The 17,526-nt window shown below is 55.9% G+C and overlaps 7 protein-coding genes across 7 annotated transcripts; 5 read left to right on the top strand and 2 right to left on the bottom strand.

Moving 5' to 3' along the window:
• Positions 1-115: 115 nt before the first annotated feature.
• B0H18DRAFT_1091431 (uncharacterized protein) lies at positions 116-2,068 on the top strand (the record flags this gene model as incomplete). Its single annotated transcript, XM_048032295.1, has 4 exons — positions 116-297; positions 351-528; positions 584-1,933; positions 1,960-2,068. Exons 1-4 carry the CDS (start codon positions 249-251, stop codon positions 2,066-2,068), a joined length of 1,686 nt encoding a protein of 561 aa, XP_047900239.1. The 5' UTR covers positions 116-248.
• A 156-nt stretch (positions 2,069-2,224) lies between these two features.
• Positions 2,225-4,782, bottom strand: B0H18DRAFT_1081418 (uncharacterized protein; the record flags this gene model as incomplete). Its single annotated transcript, XM_048031391.1, has 4 exons — positions 2,225-2,785; positions 2,818-3,951; positions 3,972-4,469; positions 4,684-4,782. 4 exons carry the CDS (start codon positions 4,780-4,782, stop codon positions 2,225-2,227), a joined length of 2,292 nt encoding a protein of 763 aa, XP_047900238.1.
• Positions 4,783-6,546: 1,764 nt separating this feature from the next.
• On the top strand, positions 6,547-8,985 carry B0H18DRAFT_969349 (acetyl-CoA synthetase-like protein). The gene is made up of 4 exons (XM_048043589.1): positions 6,547-7,183; positions 7,237-7,468; positions 7,507-7,664; positions 7,715-8,985. Exons 1-4 carry the CDS (start codon positions 6,957-6,959, stop codon positions 8,679-8,681), a joined length of 1,584 nt encoding a protein of 527 aa, XP_047900237.1. The 5' UTR covers positions 6,547-6,956; the 3' UTR covers positions 8,682-8,985.
• A 122-nt stretch (positions 8,986-9,107) lies between these two features.
• Positions 9,108-11,191, top strand: B0H18DRAFT_969343 (uncharacterized protein). The gene is made up of 8 exons (XM_048043588.1): positions 9,108-9,351; positions 9,403-9,437; positions 9,499-9,603; positions 9,651-9,714; positions 9,826-9,931; positions 9,985-10,063; positions 10,118-10,475; positions 10,524-11,191. The coding sequence occupies exons 1-8, from the start codon at positions 9,199-9,201 to the stop codon at positions 10,827-10,829; spliced, it is 1,206 nt and encodes a 401-aa protein (XP_047900236.1). The 5' UTR covers positions 9,108-9,198; the 3' UTR covers positions 10,830-11,191.
• On the top strand, positions 11,040-12,150 carry B0H18DRAFT_1150715 (ribosome biogenesis protein SLX9-domain-containing protein; the record flags this gene model as incomplete). The annotated part of the gene is made up of 5 exons (XM_048035722.1): positions 11,040-11,279; positions 11,347-11,472; positions 11,531-11,630; positions 11,689-11,953; positions 12,012-12,150. The coding sequence occupies exons 1-5, from the start codon at positions 11,277-11,279 to the stop codon at positions 12,148-12,150; spliced, it is 633 nt and encodes a 210-aa protein (XP_047900235.1). The 5' UTR covers positions 11,040-11,276.
• Positions 12,151-12,625: 475 nt separating this feature from the next.
• On the bottom strand, positions 12,626-15,220 carry B0H18DRAFT_1113018 (uncharacterized protein; the record flags this gene model as incomplete). Its single annotated transcript, XM_048032892.1, has 3 exons — positions 12,626-14,602; positions 14,653-14,886; positions 14,939-15,220. The coding sequence occupies 3 exons, from the start codon at positions 15,218-15,220 to the stop codon at positions 12,626-12,628; spliced, it is 2,493 nt and encodes an 830-aa protein (XP_047900234.1).
• Positions 15,221-15,416: 196 nt separating this feature from the next.
• On the top strand, positions 15,417-17,248 carry B0H18DRAFT_188562 (uncharacterized protein). Its single transcript, XM_048037027.1, has 3 exons — positions 15,417-15,686; positions 15,751-15,772; positions 15,831-17,248. Exons 1-3 carry the CDS (start codon positions 15,624-15,626, stop codon positions 16,754-16,756), a joined length of 1,011 nt encoding a protein of 336 aa, XP_047900233.1. The 5' UTR covers positions 15,417-15,623; the 3' UTR covers positions 16,757-17,248.
• The last annotated feature ends 278 nt before the right edge of the window (positions 17,249-17,526 follow it).

The raw sequence follows: 17,526 nt of genomic DNA, 5'->3' as shown, positions 1-17,526 counted from the left end.
GGACGAAGAGGCGTAGGTATAAACGATCACGCGCCGCCGAGCCAAGATCGCCCGCCGGCGCCTCCCGAGGAGGAGAGATAAAACGGAGATCGTCCGAGTTATCTTATCAGACCACCGCTCGCCCATCCTCACCTCCGTCCAAGCTCCCACCGCTTCGCCGCCGTTCCCAGTCCCCCGCCGTCTTCTATACCTGCATACCGTCCGGTACCCGTGCCTTCGTCCCAGCAGCATCAGCCTGTGCGGCCAGCATGAGCACAGCGACAGCGACATCCACGCCCACCACCCTCTGGGCTACAGGTAACGTGCCCGCGCACCTGCAATTCGCGACGCGCTTGCTCATTGGAGGATAGCTTCAAAGGAGTGGGTGATCCCGGCCAAACCGAAGCCTGGCCGCAAGCCGAAGAAAGACAGCGCTCCAGCTGTCCAGGACACTTCCGAGGTCAGACTCACGCCCCTCCTCCCCATGGATCCACTAACATCGCTCTGGACGGAACAGACGGACAGCAAGGGCCGCCGCGTACAGAACAGGTGCGTTGCACACTCTCCGTCTGTGTGTGTTTGTGCTGATAAGTCTTCCTGCCAGGGCCGCGCAACGTGCCTTCCGCGAGCGCAAGCAGTCCCAGCTTGCGGAGCTGCAAGCTCGTGTGCAGCAGTTCGAGCAGGGCGAAATCGAGCGCAATGTCGCGCTGCAGAACATCGCCAAGCGGCTCAAAGAGGACAACGAGAAGCTCCTCAGGGAGAACGCTCTCCTCAAGGATAAACTCGCTCAGCTGGAAGACGACGTTGGGCCGCTAGACAACTCGAAGAAGAGGACTAGGAATGACTCGACACAACGGTCTCCGAGCCTTCCGTCCGCACAGTTGTCTAGGAAGAAAACCAAGGTCTCGCCCGAGCCTCCCAGCAGGCTCGTCACTTCCATGTCACCCGCTAGTTCGTACGACGCACCTTCCCCTGCGTCGTCGGTGTCGTCGTCGCATCCATCTTCCCACACTAGCTTCTCGCCGCTGCCTAGCCAGGACTCGCGCATGTCCAACAGTATGTTTGATATCTCGAACAACAAGAACGAGCTTTACGATGGCGGGATGCTTTCCTGCGGCTTCTGTAATGAGACGACGTCGTGTGTCTGCAAGGACCTTGCTCTGCAGACCCAAGTCTCGGAGCAGTTGACGCTATCTGATCCGCCACGCCATAACGCGCCACATCTTGGCGGGCGGCGCGACAGTTCGTTGCAGCCTTCCATTCTGGACAACCTTCCTCAGTATCAAGCCCCCGTACCGCTCCGTCGGCGTTCTCCCGCGAACCCTACCTGCCCCGTCTTTCCTGTCGCGCCCCCTCCCACATCATCCTCGTCGACAGCGTCCTGCTCGGGCGACCCGTCGAACTGTCTGGCTTGTGCGGACGACGCCTTCGGCAAGGCCTTTTGCGATGCCATCGGCAAGTCGGTCGCCACATCCTCCTCCAGCTGCGGCTACTGCCCCGACCCCGCACAGCCAACCGAGAGCGCGCCGTCCCCCCCATCTGCCAACGGTTGCTGCGGTGACCCACTAGCTTGCGGCGGCGTCATTTCGTGTGCCCCCACAACACATGTCGTCCCACACTCGTCCCTGCAGGATAGCAACATGTCCGATTCCCAAGGTCCCCCTGAAACCGTTTCCTGCGACACCGCCTGGCGCCAGATCAAGGCGCATCCCAATGTCGCCTTCACGGATCTCAGCCTCCTCGCAGACGTCGTCGCACGTCGTTCCAAATGTAGCGGTCCGCGCGTGGAGATCGTGCCTGCACCAGGTGCGGTCACACCAGAGCGCGGCTTGTCTCCCGCGATCTCCTCGTCACACGCCGAGAACGGCCAGTCAATAATGTTGTCGGACCCTCGCGCGCCGTACGACTCGAGGCAAGGTATGGGTGTGACGACGGCACGGTCTCCGCCACCGCAGTTGGTCCCTCAGGAGGTCTCATTAGCTGTGGTCGTCAACGTGTACGCGAGGTTATGGCCGACGGAGTTCACGATGCTCTAAGGCTCTTGGACGCTAAGTTTCCTCTATCTGCTCGCCAGAATTACATGTCTTGAGTGTGTCTTGCTGCTTTGTACGTTTATTGTATGTGGTATGTAGCCGCTCCCAAAAGTGAACAACATCAAGTCGTCGTCTCGTATGCTCTGTATGATCTCGAAGCCCCGTTAAACAGTTTTAAGCTTCGCCACTTTCATTGCAACTGGTATGTGACGCTACACGACGCGAAGCAGCACCCCGACCCTTAGCTTTAGACTAGGAGGACGATCTCCCCAACTCCCCATCAGTCGGTTGACTTTCCACCTCAAGAACCGCGCCTCCCGCCCGTTCAGCGGCTTCCTGGCCTCCTCCTTGCTCGCTTTCCCGCCAAGCGACGTCAGGGCATCCATGAGCCGCACCAGTGGCGCACTATGTAGGTCCTCCGGAAGCACAGCCACCATCGGCCAAAGCTGTAGCAAGATCCGTCGAGCCTCCCCCTTCTGCCCCGCAGCTACGAATGCCCGCCCGAGTGCATGCAGCGCAATGGCATCAGGCTGAATGTTCGCAGCAAGCATACTCCGGAATATGCGGAGGGCGCGACCCGCGTCCTTCTGTTGGACGCAGGCGGTAATGAGGATGGTGTACAACTTGAGGTTCGGCCGAATGCCCTCCTTGATCGCCGAGTCCATGACGGACATCGCGCCATCGATATCCCCAACGACTGAGTAACCCTCCATGACCGCCGCAAAGTGATATACGTTAGGATGCAAGCCTCGGTTGATCATCGCTTGGAATGTCTGCTTTGCCATTGCCAATCGCGCTTGATGACGGCGTCGTGTCTGATTCTGAGCGCGTAAGTCGCCCGGTCGCTGCGTATACCACGGTCCCGCAGCGACCGGAGAATGGGTTGAAACTGTCCCCGATACGAGGGGCGTTCAGGGACCTTCAAACCAGCTGCAGGGTCGTAAGACTCCTCGGACCCGGAAATCTTGTCCCATGTCTTGCTGTCCTCGGATGACATCGATGACTCTGGTGACGATGTGCGATTCATCTGTCGACGGAGGCCGTCTTCGCGGCGAAGGATAGAATGTAAGATGACGTTCAAGTGCTGAATAGTGGGTGTGGCTCGGTGGGGAAGGAGACGTCGCAAGCGTCGCATGATATCCCGAGGTGACGCGTGCTCTACCTTGTCAAGGTGCAATAACAAAAGGTGAGCTGTCGTGTCGTCCGGTCTGATGTTGCAGAAGTTCATGATACGCAGCACGACACGCATACCATTAAGGCGACGCGTTGTTAGGGTTCCTCGGATCAACGCATTGAAGACTTCCACCGTGGGAGGGATACCAGGGGGCAGCAAGGACGGTTCATTAATCCCACTGGTGGTTAGTCCAAGCTGCCTGAACGATGCATGCATGATGCGCCGCGATGCATTCATGACGCGCCGTGCATGGCACATATTTGCGACGATCCGAATAGCGGCGGTGGCCTGACCGGCAGCGAAATGAGCTCGGACCAAAGCAGCAGCGGTGCTACTGTCTGGTTGCACACCAGTCTCCTGCATGCGGTCGAGAATCTGAAGAGCACGGGGAAGGTCGGCCTGCTTCGCCAAATGGTTAATGAGGATCGTGAAGGTGTGGGCGTCCTGCGCAGGGGTTACCGTTCTGGGTCCGTGACGGTTTGCCGACCCCAGAGATGTCATGTCTCCGTCGCGGTGGATGGAACCTCCGTCGGCAGTGGAAGGCATGCTGTCGGGCTCGAACAGGGCAAGATAGCGCATGGCTCCCTGAATGTCGTCCCTGTCCAAGGACTGTTGAACGAGGCTGTTGATCATATTGGTGGCGGAGCGATCGTCGCTTTCGTGCAACACATCTAGGGCCTTCGTCTTCACAGAATGGGCAAGGCCGAACTGGCGGTAGGATGAGATGATGAGTGCGTGGGTAGATGCATCGACTTTGATTCCGGCCTCTTCCATGGCTGCTAGACATCGCTTGCGCGGGCGAGATCGCGGTTGCGAAGGTGGCCTGAAACGAGTATGTGGAACGTCCTGCGGTTCGGCCCCACTCGTTCCTGTTCGAAGATGTCCAAGACACGATCGAGTGTGGCGAACTCCTGCGATTCGATGAGAGCGCGTGCACGCCAATTGAGCAATCGGGCAGTCGTCCGACCAGTCTGACGTCGTGCCAACTCGACAAGGGAAGTCACCAACGGCCACCGTCTTGCACTGGCTAATTGATGTGCCACGCATTCGTAGGCGTTTTGCTTCAATTTGCAACCGAGCACATGGGACAAAGTGAGCACTCGGAGAGCACGGTGTGCCCTGTACGTATCTGCCAACTGCACCGCGAGGTCGACGGTTCGGGCCCTGTCGCACAGATGTTCCCGCAGCTCTGTCCACCTGCAGCTCTCCTGCGCCTCGAATGGATTCCCCGTTTTGGATAGAAGAGAGAACATGGCGTCTACGGCAGCCCCAAGAGGATGGTCCTGTGAACCCCCACCGCGAGCACCTCGCCGATGTTTGACCTTGGAAGCCTGACGGCTGCCTGGTATCACGCGTATACCTCGGTCTGCCATGGCCCATCCGTCAAGCTTCCGACGTCCTCGATGTTCCGCGTATGACCAACAGAGGCTGTCCGTACACTCAAGGCGGCTGCGGTGCAGGCCATTTCGATGCAATGGACTGGTGGAACGGCTGTACGACCAAGAACGGCTTGTGTGTGACAATTCGAGGCGCAGATGCGTGGAGTAACGCCGTTCGTGTGAGGTGCCCGTATACCTGGCCGACTCTCCAGGGCATCGACAGTCAGGTTGACGTGAAGAGTGGCCTCCCTCAACCCGCCCTGAGCTGCAGAGAACCGTCACGTCACATTCTGCCGAGCGGCGATACTGACGGGATGGATACTCACTGGTGTCCGGACGAAGTATGCTATGAAGCTGGGACGTGCCGTACGAGCATGAAAGAGGAGGTCGGCGAGCAGCGACGAGATGTGTTAGCCGCCGTGCGCGCCCGTGTTCTGGAGCTTCGAGTTTTCGCTCTGGACGCCATCGCGGTCGCCGGCAAAGGCCGAGGTGGCAATCCGAATAGGAAGGTCCTGCGGTTCGCGCAGGCTCTCAGGTGAAGCTTGGTTGAGCTACAGCTTCAGCGTTCCTGTGAAGATTCGATTCGATAGCTTTCGCTATATCTGGCGTCACGTGGAAATAGTTATATCTGAATTACCGATCAATGAACTAGTAGGATGGCAAGAGGCATGTATGCATATGAGATTCTGACAGACTCAAGTGCTAACGTCTGGGGCCCGAAGTGAATCTCATCCGTTTGGAAGGAGTGGGCGATTCCTTAGTAAGTCCGAATTATATCATCAGACGCGTAGGACACCTGTATGCCAGTGCGCATACCCCGCTTATTGTCGGGGAAGCGAATACACAAGACTCAGGGGTAGTCGTTGCATCGTATGCGGTCCCGACAAAGACGGCATTACGGCCAACATCAGAATTGCGCAACGAGGGTACTGGTGCGCAAATCGCCATGCGACAGCCAGGAGCGTACAGGGATCGCAGACGACCTGAAGTTGAGGTTATTCGGTGCCTCGAATGGAAAGTGGCAGTCTACTCATTGTAGTACAATCATTTAGACACCGCCTCAGGATTTACAACACCCCTGAACTTCATTAAACGGGCTTGCAGACCCGAACACTGAAAACATCATTCCATCGTCGACAGCGTTCGGCGCGTGTGGTATGCACTCGGCCATCTGTACTGGACAGGAGCACAGTCGCGCATATACGGAAAAGCCGGAGCATGAAGTGTCTAACTGCGCGAGAAGCTTACTTAGCAACGGTTGCGTCGCATGGTCCTCGACAAATCGTGGACGAGTATCACTTGGAGGCGGACACCCGGCATTGCGTCCGCGAAGGTTTTTGCCGCAATCTTCATATCAACGGTGAGTGACAGCGTGGTTTGTGGTCCCTTGCATAGCTTGCAGCCGCATCATGCTTGGTGTGCCTGTGCGTGTCGAACGACTGAAGGAGTAATGGACAAGTGGGGTCTGATGGCGAACGACTTGATCGGCTTAATGGATCTGACGATGTCCCCGGCTACAGTCGAGGCAGCGGCGTGTAGGATCAGTGTGTACAGGTCGGCAGGTCGCCGACTGGCACTCCGGAAGACATGGGAGCTGAGTACTGTCGGTATGATCGCAGGAGGTCGACGCGGGAGTTGGGTGCGTCGGCAAGCGCCGCTGCGGAACAGACGTCCGATCTTGGATCGGTGATGGGACGCCGTCGCCACACCGTCGACCGACGTCGATGATTGTGTGGGCACTCGCACTCACCGGAAGCAGAGCGGTGCTTGTTTCCTCGCGCCGAAAGGCAATCCCTCAAGAAAATTGGTGCTAGCCCTCCCCATCGTGTATTTCTGCCTAAACCGTCCGCGCAACTCGATGGCCACAGTAAGTCATATGGAGCACAGCTTGCCAGAGCAGCTGCCAACCTGCGACTCTTGCATTTGACTCGACACAACGATGCTTGGCGTGACGCCCCGGTTCGATAGGTGCGTGGGCACGTAACATTCTCATCTTAATGCAGTCCCGTTGGGATCGTTTCGTTGTCCAATACAAGCAGACATGCCGGTTCTTGTTGCCAGACTAGGCCAGGGAATGGTGAGTGTCCCTTGTTTGTCATTGGTTCATAGCCTGTCAATGGAATGTGTCAGGGGGGGCATAGGTGTTATGGTGGCAGTCCCTCTCAACAGTCGATCAGATCTCAGTGCACCGCACGCAATGGCTTCCCAGCGGTACCGGTACGCTGTACCAAGCTCGAGGGGCCACGGTTTACCAAATACTGCGCCGAGTCCGGAAAATATCTGACTCCTGACAACGCCTACTCGCCATCGTCTCTGGTCCATCACTTCACGCTCGCATCCGAGTATATATGACCCGCGCATGCTCCTAGAGAACGCCGCGTTACATCCGACATGCCGTCTTTCCCTACTCATCTTACCGTACTCCAGGCAGCCGCTACTCTTCACCCCACAGCTGATGCTTTCCGCGTCCCGGAAGTCGAGCCAGACACTGGTTCCATCCGGTGTTGGCCTACAATCACCTACTCGCAATTCCTTGGCGACGTCGAACATTTCGCCGCGTATTGGACGAAAACATTGACGGCTGAGGGTGTCCGTCCACCTTCTGTCGTCGGGATTTGGTACGAGGCATAGTATCTCGCTCACTCCGACTTTTGTGCTCATGTGTGCGTAGGCTCAGTGGGACGACATACACGGACGCCTTGCACATCTATGGCATCTCCAGAGCGGGTTATGTACCGCAGCTCATGTCGCTGCGCCTGCCGAACCCCGACGTCATCCTCGAGCTATTAGCACAGTCGGGCGGCAAGGCACTCATTCACGATCCCTCCTTCTCCACGGTGCTGCATCAAGCGCCAGTCCCGACTCATGTCGCTATGGATGCTCGTACCATTACCGTATCCGACGTGCTTTGCCGCCTATCCAAGAAGGGTCAAACGGTGAGGATCCTGTGATGATATTCCACACGTCAGGGTCCACGTCGGGTCGCCCGAAGCTGGTGCCGTGTAGTCACTTCTGGTGGGCGAACATGATGGCGAAGGCAGCGACCATCTTGCGTCCGAAGCACTCCCGTCGCGATGCACGAGACGTCGTCGTCTGGATGTAAGTTTCTCGTGTTACTCCGATGAGCGGAGCGCTGATCATTCTTCTAGGGGGAGCCTGTGTCATATGGCGCAAACATTCATGCTCGTCGGCACTCTTCAAAACGGCTCCTGCATGGTTCAGAGTACGCAACAAGCTTATCCAACTGAGGAGCTCCTCGACATGGTCCACCGCTGCGGGGTTAACCGCCTGAACATATTTCCCCCTTTCCTTGCGAACCATCTTCGTAACTCCCGCAAAGATCCCGACCTCCTTGCGGCGATGCAGGGACTAGACGAAGTCCTCATTGCCGGTCTCTCGATGTCGGAGGAGGACCAACAATGGGTCCAGACTCAGGGCATCAATGTCCTGAACTGCTACGCTAGCACGGAGGTGGCAATCATGCTGCGATCTGTCCAGGATGTCGGGAGCAAGATCCATCCGCTACGTCCCCTTGATGGCGTCTCCTACCAGTTCGTGCCCGTCGCCCCAGCGCCTGCCTCGGAGTCGGGTTACCAGAACGTCCATGCGCGTCTTGTCGAGCTCATCGTATCGGCGAGCTCTCCGGACTGTCCCGATGTGTCTCTGCGCCACGCCGACGGAGACTTTCACACGGGGGATCTCTTCCTTGAGGTCACTCCGGGCGGTTATGTTTTCTGTGGTCGTGACGACGACTGGATCAAAAGCGAGAGCTCGCTCCGATGCGACACCAAGGCTATCGAGGACAACGTTCGCATCGCATGCGAGGACCTGGTCAGCAACTGCGTCGTGGTTGGAAATGGTCGGCCGACGCCGGCACTCTTCGTCGAGCCGGCGCGAGAGTGCGATGCGCGAAAATTGCGGCAGGAGATTTTCCGGAGGATCAGGCCCTTCCATGCACGCCGCTATCTGCACGAGCGCATAGCATCCGCCGACTCTATTTTCGTTGTGGCCCGGGGTGTCCTTCCCCGCACGGCGACGAAAGGAAACATCAGGAGACGTGCGGTAGAACAGGATTTCAAAGCTGAGCTTGATCGCCTTTACGGAGTGGCGCCTTGATTATCTTCCTATAATTAGCGTTCATACTAATAACAGGGCACACACTTTCATGCTAACTTATACACTACGTGTTCTCGTCGTATAATTATTCAGTTAGCTCTCATGTCGCTATTATCGACGCACTCTCTTTCTTGGATCATAGTACGGTGGCATAGTACTGTAGTATTTCCTGTAATTACCACAGATTACGTGCAAAAGTGTACCCGTTGACCGGCTACATACAATTTGCCTTTGACACATCAACGAGGTCTTCAACCAGCATTTGATCCTATGTATTTTGAGTATAAATCGACTTCAGCACTGGGGATTCAAAGAATTCTTGACTCAGAGCTTGATCGGGGCGAGTTGAATCTTGATCGAGTCAGATCTAGTCACGTGCTGCTGCCCTCATTCCCGCACGGCGCACGCAACCTGCTATGTGACTGTCCTAGCGTGTCCACTTGGTGTTCATTGCCCGTTTCCTCAAGCCCCACAACTAGTATGTCACTATCCTGAGCTTTGCTGCAGAATACCCGCAATGGACAACACATCTATACCCACGTACCGTGAGCGATCGCGGGGGAAGTCACGCTCACGTACTAGGCTGGATAGCAAGACGGACTACATCATAGGCATTTGCCTGCTGCTTGTCGTGGTCGTACTGTGGACCGGAAGCAACTTCCTGACGCAGGTATTGACGCAGAAAGCCGGACATGATTTCCAAACTCATGTGCTGTCTTAGGATCTATTCGAGGATGGCTACGAGAAGCCTTTCCTGTGCGTCCCACATTCCGCTACAGGCTCATGTTCCATGGACGTAACACCATGACCTCTTCAGCGTCACGTATCTTAACACGAGTGCTTTCTCACTGTACCTCCTCCCGTACATGATAAGGCGGACGATGGAGCGATTCCGCCGAGATGGTATGCAGGGAAGCGTCAGGTATGTTGCTATTTCCTATCGTGTGCACATAATTTACTCGAGCACAGGACCCCGAGTGAATATCAGCCCCTTGCAACGGACACGGATGCTGCGGAGATACTTGCAACTACAGTACACGATGTTCCTATTTACCCTTCGCTTGTGTTTCTCATGGTCGGCCGTTGCAGGAGCCGATTCAACCCCACTAAGCACTGATCGATTGGACATACGGGACACGGCCAGCTGGCTGCACTCTTCTGCCCGCTATGGTTCATAGCGAACTGGTCAGTCAATGCCTCATTGAACTTCACCAGCGTAGCGAGTGCAACAATCCTCTCAAGCATGAGCGGTTCGTCATCTAGACACGCGACAGCGTTTGATGCACTAATTATCCCCGTGAAGGTTTCTTCACCCTAGGGCTCGGTCGCTTATTCAAGGTGGAAACGCTGACTCTCATCAAACTGTCGGCGGTCATTACGAGGTGGGAGGAAATAGCACTATTGGGAAGAATATTCCTATTGATACCCTGCCGCAGCTTCGGAGGAGTCGTACTCGTCTCCCTGTCAGACTCTCAACAGTCACCTCCCCCACCTACATCACCATCAGTCGAACCTCCGCCCACTATGGAGAATCCCATCACAACGTTCGCATCTGCCCACCTCTTCGGGGATTTACTCGCACTCCTCTCCGCTCTGTTCTACGCCCTCTATGTCATCCTGTTGAAAGTACGCATCAAAGAGGAGTCCCGCATTGACATGCAGCTATTCTTTGGCTTTGTCGGTTTGTTCAACATCCTGGCATGCTGGCCCATCGGTATTATTCTTCACCTGACCGGCGTCGAACGTCTTGAATTGCCGTACACAAACAAGGCAATATTGGCCCTCCTGATCAACGTACGTCGTATCTTGGTTCATGCGATACGCATCTCAACTACGGGACAGATGGCGATCACACTGTCGAGCGACTTCATCTATGTCTTGGCCATGCTGAAGACGACACCACTCGTCGTCACGGTTGGCTTAAGTCTGACGATGCCCCTCGCGGTCGTGGGCGACTTCCTCCTAGCTAAGCCTGCCAAAGCGCAGGTGATCGTCGGGGCTGTGGTCGTTTTGTGCAGTTTCGTCTTGGTTGGACTGGAAGATTCCCGGAACGATAGGGAACAGGATATGCTCAGCGGCGAGCCCTTAGACAGCGACTCATCAGAAGGAGCCGTTAGACTAGAGGGGGAACGTGTAGCAAGTGCTTGAGTTACTAGTTTGTCTCGTATGCTACGGGTGCATTGATATCAGGATGTATGTAATATAGAGGTCCATTGCTATCGTCCATGTATGCAACCATCGTCAGGTTCGTCGCCGTGTGCATGAAGGATTTCGAGTCTTGTACATGGTTTCCAAGTTCGTAGTACCTCGGTATATATATGCCGCGCCACTACTAGAGGCCTGCGCTGTTCCTCTGTTTGTTCGAGGTGTTTCCTGGGGTCCATTGACATCCGTTCCTTTCCGTTCGAACGTCGAGATTGAACAAGTTGACAGAAAAGGCAATTTGACTAGGCTCTCGCACCTGATTGGCTACAGGTGTGCGGGTGCTTGTTGACGGCGCCTTCACCAATTGCTCTTCTGTATCCTCAGTTACATTGACCTCTACTCAGATCACTACTTGCTCTCCTGCGATTCTTCCCAGCGGACATCTGTAAAATGGTCAGTCCCGCCATCTCAATGTCTGGCTATGACCGGTACTAGTTGCTAAGTAAGATTTGCAAGTCAGCCTAAGGCCAAACGTACTACACGCCATCAAGGGCACGAACAATCTGTTCGGCCAACAAAGCGTCAGTTTGCGGTGCAGGACAATGCCACAGAGCATGTCGATATAGGTTCTCATGCTGATGCATCCGTGAGTCAAGGTGTCTCCAGCTAATCGCGTTTCAGAGCTGACACCGGTGATTGCGCAGGGAACGGAGATCCTTCAGTCATTGGCAGAGCAAGAAGAGCCATCTATCACTCTGAAGAAGAAGGAGAAGCAGGCTCTGAAGCACGAACTCTTCGTCAGACGTTCGTGGGTATTTGTTAAATGCACTTGGGGTTGTCCGTCTGAACCTGACGTGCATAGGTTTGGAGGCCGCCCGTTCGCCGTATTCCAAGTCCCATGAACGGCGTCTGAAGCGAAAGGCAAAAGAACAAGTGGCTGGCGGTCTTGGGGAGATGCAGGCTGCGATATCGGCCTTAGATGATGAATTGCCGCCGGCCGTTGTCCAGTCTATCATGGAGGACGGCGAAGAGCGGACATCTCAAACGAAGAAACCGCGGTCGACACCAGGTCTCATTGGGGAGGGCAAGGGGGCCCCGTTAAGCAAGGCTCAGAGAAAGCGCGCACTGTGCGTATGTCTGGCTACACGCCGTGCTTATGGGCTGATCATACTGTCCGACGTACAGTCAACTGGAGAAGAAGCGAATACCCATGATTCTCTCCAATCCAGAATTTGCTTCCAACCCATTCCAGACAATACGCACTCATGCGCAAAACACCCTGTTGAAGCATGAACCATATCAGAAGACATCAGAGGAGGAATGAGACGACCCCTATACCCACCGTGACGCTACCATGGTCGGACATCCATTTCGCACTTTCCTGATGTTAAGCATTACCTGTCGGCAAATCATCCAGGCCTCCCTCGTGCGATACTCGAACAGCATAGCAAGGCTCTCACTCCAGTGACGTGCATGCAGGCTACGAATGCACTATGGCCACGCCGAACGTAGTCCGGACACGATCACACGGACATTGCGCAATGAGACAGCGATCCTCTAGAGCGATATTAGTGGTAGTACTACACAGGCGGTAGGTATGTACATTACTGGTATAACCGATGATAACAATGAGAATGCGATCCGGAGACGCATGGCAAGATGCGAAATGTCATGTGTAGCTGTTGCGTATGCAACGGAAGTGAGGGTATAACCATAAATGCAAGCGAACGAAATCCCCCAAATGTCGATCAAGACCTTGTTTGTTCAATCAATATACATGGTGGTCCGCACGCGGTCCTTCAGTCGTCCCCATCCTCCCCTTTGCTCATCCCGGCACTCCAGACGGTGCTGCCACTGCCGCTCTTCCGGCTGCTGCGACGGTCGCTGCTCCGTCGTGGGACTTCCGTAAATCCGCCCGGGCTACCCTGAGCAATCTCAGCGCTCAGATGACGCTCATGCGCCTCCAGAGCAGCGATAGCACCTTCTGCCTCCGCCTGCTCTAGGGCCTCTTGCGTCAGGTTCGGCGTGTTCCCACCGCTGACATACGGACTCCCTTGTGCGGAGGATCGCGCGGAGGAGGCATCGGACGAGGTCATTGACGGCGTGCGTCGGAAAAAGGAAAAGCGGGACGACGGCGTCGGCGGATTCACTGGTGTTACGGTGCTAGCTGTGACCGGCGAGTTCATAGCAGTGTCTATCGCACCTGGACGCGCAGGATCGGATGGTGCAGAGTGACTCTTCTGCACCATCGGGGGTTTCTCTATCCCCATCAGCTTCATGGTTGCGTGGAGCCGCTCCCGCTCTCTCCTGTCCTCCTCGTCTTCCAGAGTGTCCAGCTTGCGGGCGCCGGTCACGACAGGGCTGCTGCCAGCCCGCAGCGTGAGCGGCTTCAGATTAGGGTTCGGCTCGGGCTTCTTCTCGCCGCCACCGAACATGCTGAAGCTCTTCCAGTCAAATGACAGGGAACGCCGCGAGGCTCGTGCGGACGCGGGAGGCTTCGGTGGGCTGGACGTTGCCGTGTTGGGAGTAAGCGGGGAGTTGAACGTGGTCAATCCCGGCGACATAGGTGGGGTTTGACTCGTCGAAGAGGAGAAAGAGAAGACAGCTGACTGGGGGCGGCCCTTCTTGGCAGGCTGCCCGTTCACTGCAGGCGGTTTACTGAAGGTGGTAAATGTAGCTGCCGTATTGGGAGTCATCGGGGCTTTGCTGTCATAATCGACAGCAAGCACATGTTCAAAGCCTTCCTGGGAGATGATGCGGTCGATAATCTTGGACGCGTAAAGCGAGAGTGCCTTGTTGGCGTCCTTGAGACTCTTAACCTCGATCCGCAGAGCATCAAGGTCGTCCACCGCGCCTGTGTCCATACCAGGCTCAGACGCCACGGAAATTTTACGAGTTGTGTCGGATGCCTTCCTACCCTTCTTGTGCCGTGCGCCCGGTACGATCTGCTCGTTCTCCAACGGCGCACGACCTTCCAGTATGTCTTTGTTCTCAGCACGCCCAAGCTCGGCAGCCAAGTCGAGTCCAGGACCGGTGATGGGCAAATTCGCAAGAGACTCCCCGCGTGTCTGAGGGGAGTGGGACTTGGAATGCCTGCGAGCGTGTCTGCGAACGCTGGGGGCAGGCTCGCCCTTCTCGGAGCCCTCCTGGTCCTGTTCACCGTCCTGTTGGAACGCTGGATCGAGCTCGTTTTCAGTGAGCTCCTCCACAGGGTCAAGCACGCTCCTGCCAGTGTTTCGGCTCTTGAGACTCTCGCCGTCCCTGCTATCTCTCTCCACGTCGTCGTCGTCACCTGTTTCGCTGGCGCTCGCCTCGCTGACGCTCGTGCCGCCGCCCATGCGTAAGATGTCAAATTGACCGTTCAACGTCCTCTCCCGAAGGAGGATGTTATAGGACTCATTCTCCTCCTGCAGTTCGTTGTTGACCCGCTTCAAATCTATGAGCTGCGTTTGCAAGAGGACAAGTGTTTGTTGCAGGGAAGAGTACGACGTGGAGAGGGTAGACAGCTCGAGTTTGAGCGCGGTCATCTCGGCAGGTTCCTGTTCGGGATCGTTGATGTCTTGCTTGTCGGCTTGTGAGGTGCCGTCAGGCCCCTCCTGCGCGACGGCCTCTGCACCGGCTTCCTCTCCTATCTCAGTTTCGGCGATGGATGCGACGGAAGGCGATGTCAGAGGTAGTACTGGTTGCTTGCGAGTTTGCGTGAGGGATTGAATACGTGATTTGAGATGTTGTTCGTTGTCGTAGAACGCCTGGCGCTCTGCCTCGAATGTCGTTGCCTTGACACGACTTCAGCCATGGGCATCCCCGCCACGGGAGCATGACATACCTGTTCGTTATATCGTCGTTGTATGTCGCGTTTGTCCTTCTCGAGGTCGCGCACTTGGGTCCTCAGTTTCTCGCTAATGTCGATACGCGCCCCCATTTCCTCCTCCATGCGGTTCTGCTCAGCATACATCTCCGCAAGCCGGGACTCAGCGGCCTTGAGCGCTGAGTTGAGGTTGTCATTTTCTGTCGTAAGAGTAGTGATCGTCTGGTCCTTGTCCTGCAATTGGACCAGGAGCTACGGGTGACAGGTAAGCGACGCCGAAAGATATATGGGTGACTCGACGCACCTGTTCTTTCTTTTCTGTCTCTTCTTTCAGATGTGCCGACAGTGATTCACGCGTCTCTCGCGCCTCCCCATTGACAATACTAGCAGGCGGCGTTGCGCCTTTCAGCGAACCCCGACGGGCGGCGGCGGTGCTGTTCATAGAAGCCGTCACGCGTGGCGAAACAGCTGAACGAGCAGTCGCGCCTCTGGCGATGGAGGCGGCAGGCGTGGTGGGAGCCGTCGAACTCACAGACGGCGAGCGTCGCGACGCGGGCGTGGCTCTCGCGGGGGCAGCGGTAGCCATTGTGCTGTGAACGCGTTCGCGATGTGTTGTACGCGAAGGTGGATGGACCTGCCCTCGGAGGAGTCGAACAGTGTACGGAGGCGAGAGGAGGTGGTCGCTAAGGCATAAGCTGCCTCCGCTGCAGTGCTTGGTGGCAGCGCATCACGCTAAAACGGTCCATCACTCGCGGTGGCAGCCACGTGCCCACTGTCCCGCAGCTGCCTCAACCTGAACTTGTGCATCCAGTAGCCCATTCACATCCGGCTTTCTCTTCATTGTATCATCAACGAGGTCAAGAAGCACTATGACGCGCTGACGAACACTACGAACGCCCAGAGACCGGAGGATCAGCTTCGTATGTCGACAAGGTCTAGAAGCGCGCCGTAATATTCGAACGCGAAGCCGTTCCAAGATCGCGCACAGGATGGATTCACTTCCGACCGCGGATGAAATGCTTGCACAGGTCCCAACGGAGACCATGCAGAGCGTAAGTCAATATCTTTTCCAGCTTTGGGGACGCTCGCAGAGTTGGCTTTGACTTGTATGCTTAGTTTCTGACTTCCCTTCGACATGGTGCGTAGCCCAATTCATACTTCTTTTGTCAGTCTTTCATAACTTACATAGTTTACAGCTTATCCGATCGGTTCCACGTGCATTCTTGCCTTGGATGGCCATATCTCCAGCCTCGATTTACAACGACCTATCTCGCTCAGTCGAGGGGACGTTCTGGAAATACAGGGACCGGCAGCCAGCGGCAAAAGTCACCTGCTCTACCATCTGCTAGCTACTTGCATTTTGCCTTCCGCGTATAGCTCTGTCGAAATCAGGGGATGGGAGTGTGCCGCGGTGCTATTCGACACCGATGGCAAGTTCAGCGTCAAGAGGTTTAGCCATCTCCTCCTCTTTCGTCTGTCTCAAATCCTACGCGACGCGAAGAACACCTCACTACCTGCCATAGAAGATCAAGCCCTAGAGGACATGGTGGGCCAGTGCTTGTCTCGACTGCATATTTTTCGGCCATCGTCTTCTGCACATCTGGCTACGACTCTGATGCATCTACCTGATTATCACTCGACGCACCCGTCTCTCCGATCGTATGAAATCGGTCTCCTGGCTATCGACTCCCTGAGCGCCTTCTACTGGAACGACCGATTTCTGGGCGAACAATGGCGCACTACCTCCGGACTTACCGCTCCAGGGAATGCGATATCCACGGAACCCGTCAGTCCTTTGCGTCAAGTCATTGTCGCTTTACAAAGTGTCCGTGTCATGCGCGGGCCTCTCACTGTCTTGACCAACTGGGGCCTTAACTCTTTAGGGAGGGCCGTTGACGTCGGAGAGCAACAGTATCCACTCTATAAGCAGCACTTGCATCCCTTCCCTTCCCCCTTCGACGCTGCAGATGCAGATGCTCTGCCCTCCCGCACCCACAGAGAACCTACTCAGCTGCAGTCTTCGGTCGGCCCGCTCGCTCCCACGTCGCTCAAGGCGATAGCGCGCACGAGGCCTCGAGTTCATCGGAGACTGGGCAAGGCTTCTCAGTTACGCATCACATAACACTCTACCCTGCATCGCTCGCATTGCTCGACATCGAAGGGGACACTGTTCGGAGCTCCGTCATTGCGCAGAACGGTGTCCACCGAGGCTTGATCAGGACACCGGCAAGCGCCCACGCAACACGGTTTGCCTTCAGCATCGTCGAGGACGACGTCGCCTTCAAAACATCGGACGAAATGTGAATGGCTCACAGAGCATTTGCGGTGCGGCGATTGGGGTACTGAGGTGTACGTGTGCCTCTATGTTGATGTCTCGTGGGCTGAAGGGGCCGGTACATGTGTCCACCTACAGCGTTTTCGTTTCGCAGTTGGCTGTTAGGATCATTACCTTCCGGAAATACATGCTCTCTGAGACATTAATTACCGGTTGACTTCTGTCATCGTCACGATGTAGTCCGGGATATCTGCCGTCTCAAAACGCATCACCTCCGGAATCCATCATTGTGTTGCCGGCGGGATAGGGTTGGCATGTGTGCTCGCAGGCAGCAAGATCTACGCGCTAGCGATATTGCCACAGGGACAAGCGCCTGCCGCGCGTACGGCACGAAGACTTAGGTGAGTCGCACTTGCAGCTTGACGTCACGGTCGAAGCATTCAGCAGTTTTCTCCTTGCTTCGATCCTGTAGTACTAGAACGTCAGCGGAGCGCGTTCCAGCATAGCTTCCGAGACTTATTCAGATTTTATTCATGTAAATGCCGACCATGACATCGAATTCCAAGCGGCCGTCGTGCAAATACATCTGCCGTGAGTGTGATTTGTTCTTGTATCCC

The sequence above is a fragment of the Fomitopsis serialis genome (genome assembly GCF_022376445.1).
Source record: "Fomitopsis serialis strain Sig1Antser10 chromosome Unknown B0H18scaffold_2, whole genome shotgun sequence".
Classification (NCBI taxonomy): Eukaryota; Fungi; Basidiomycota; class Agaricomycetes; order Polyporales; family Fomitopsidaceae; genus Fomitopsis; species Fomitopsis serialis.
This window is presented reverse-complemented; position numbering and strand designations above follow the sequence as displayed.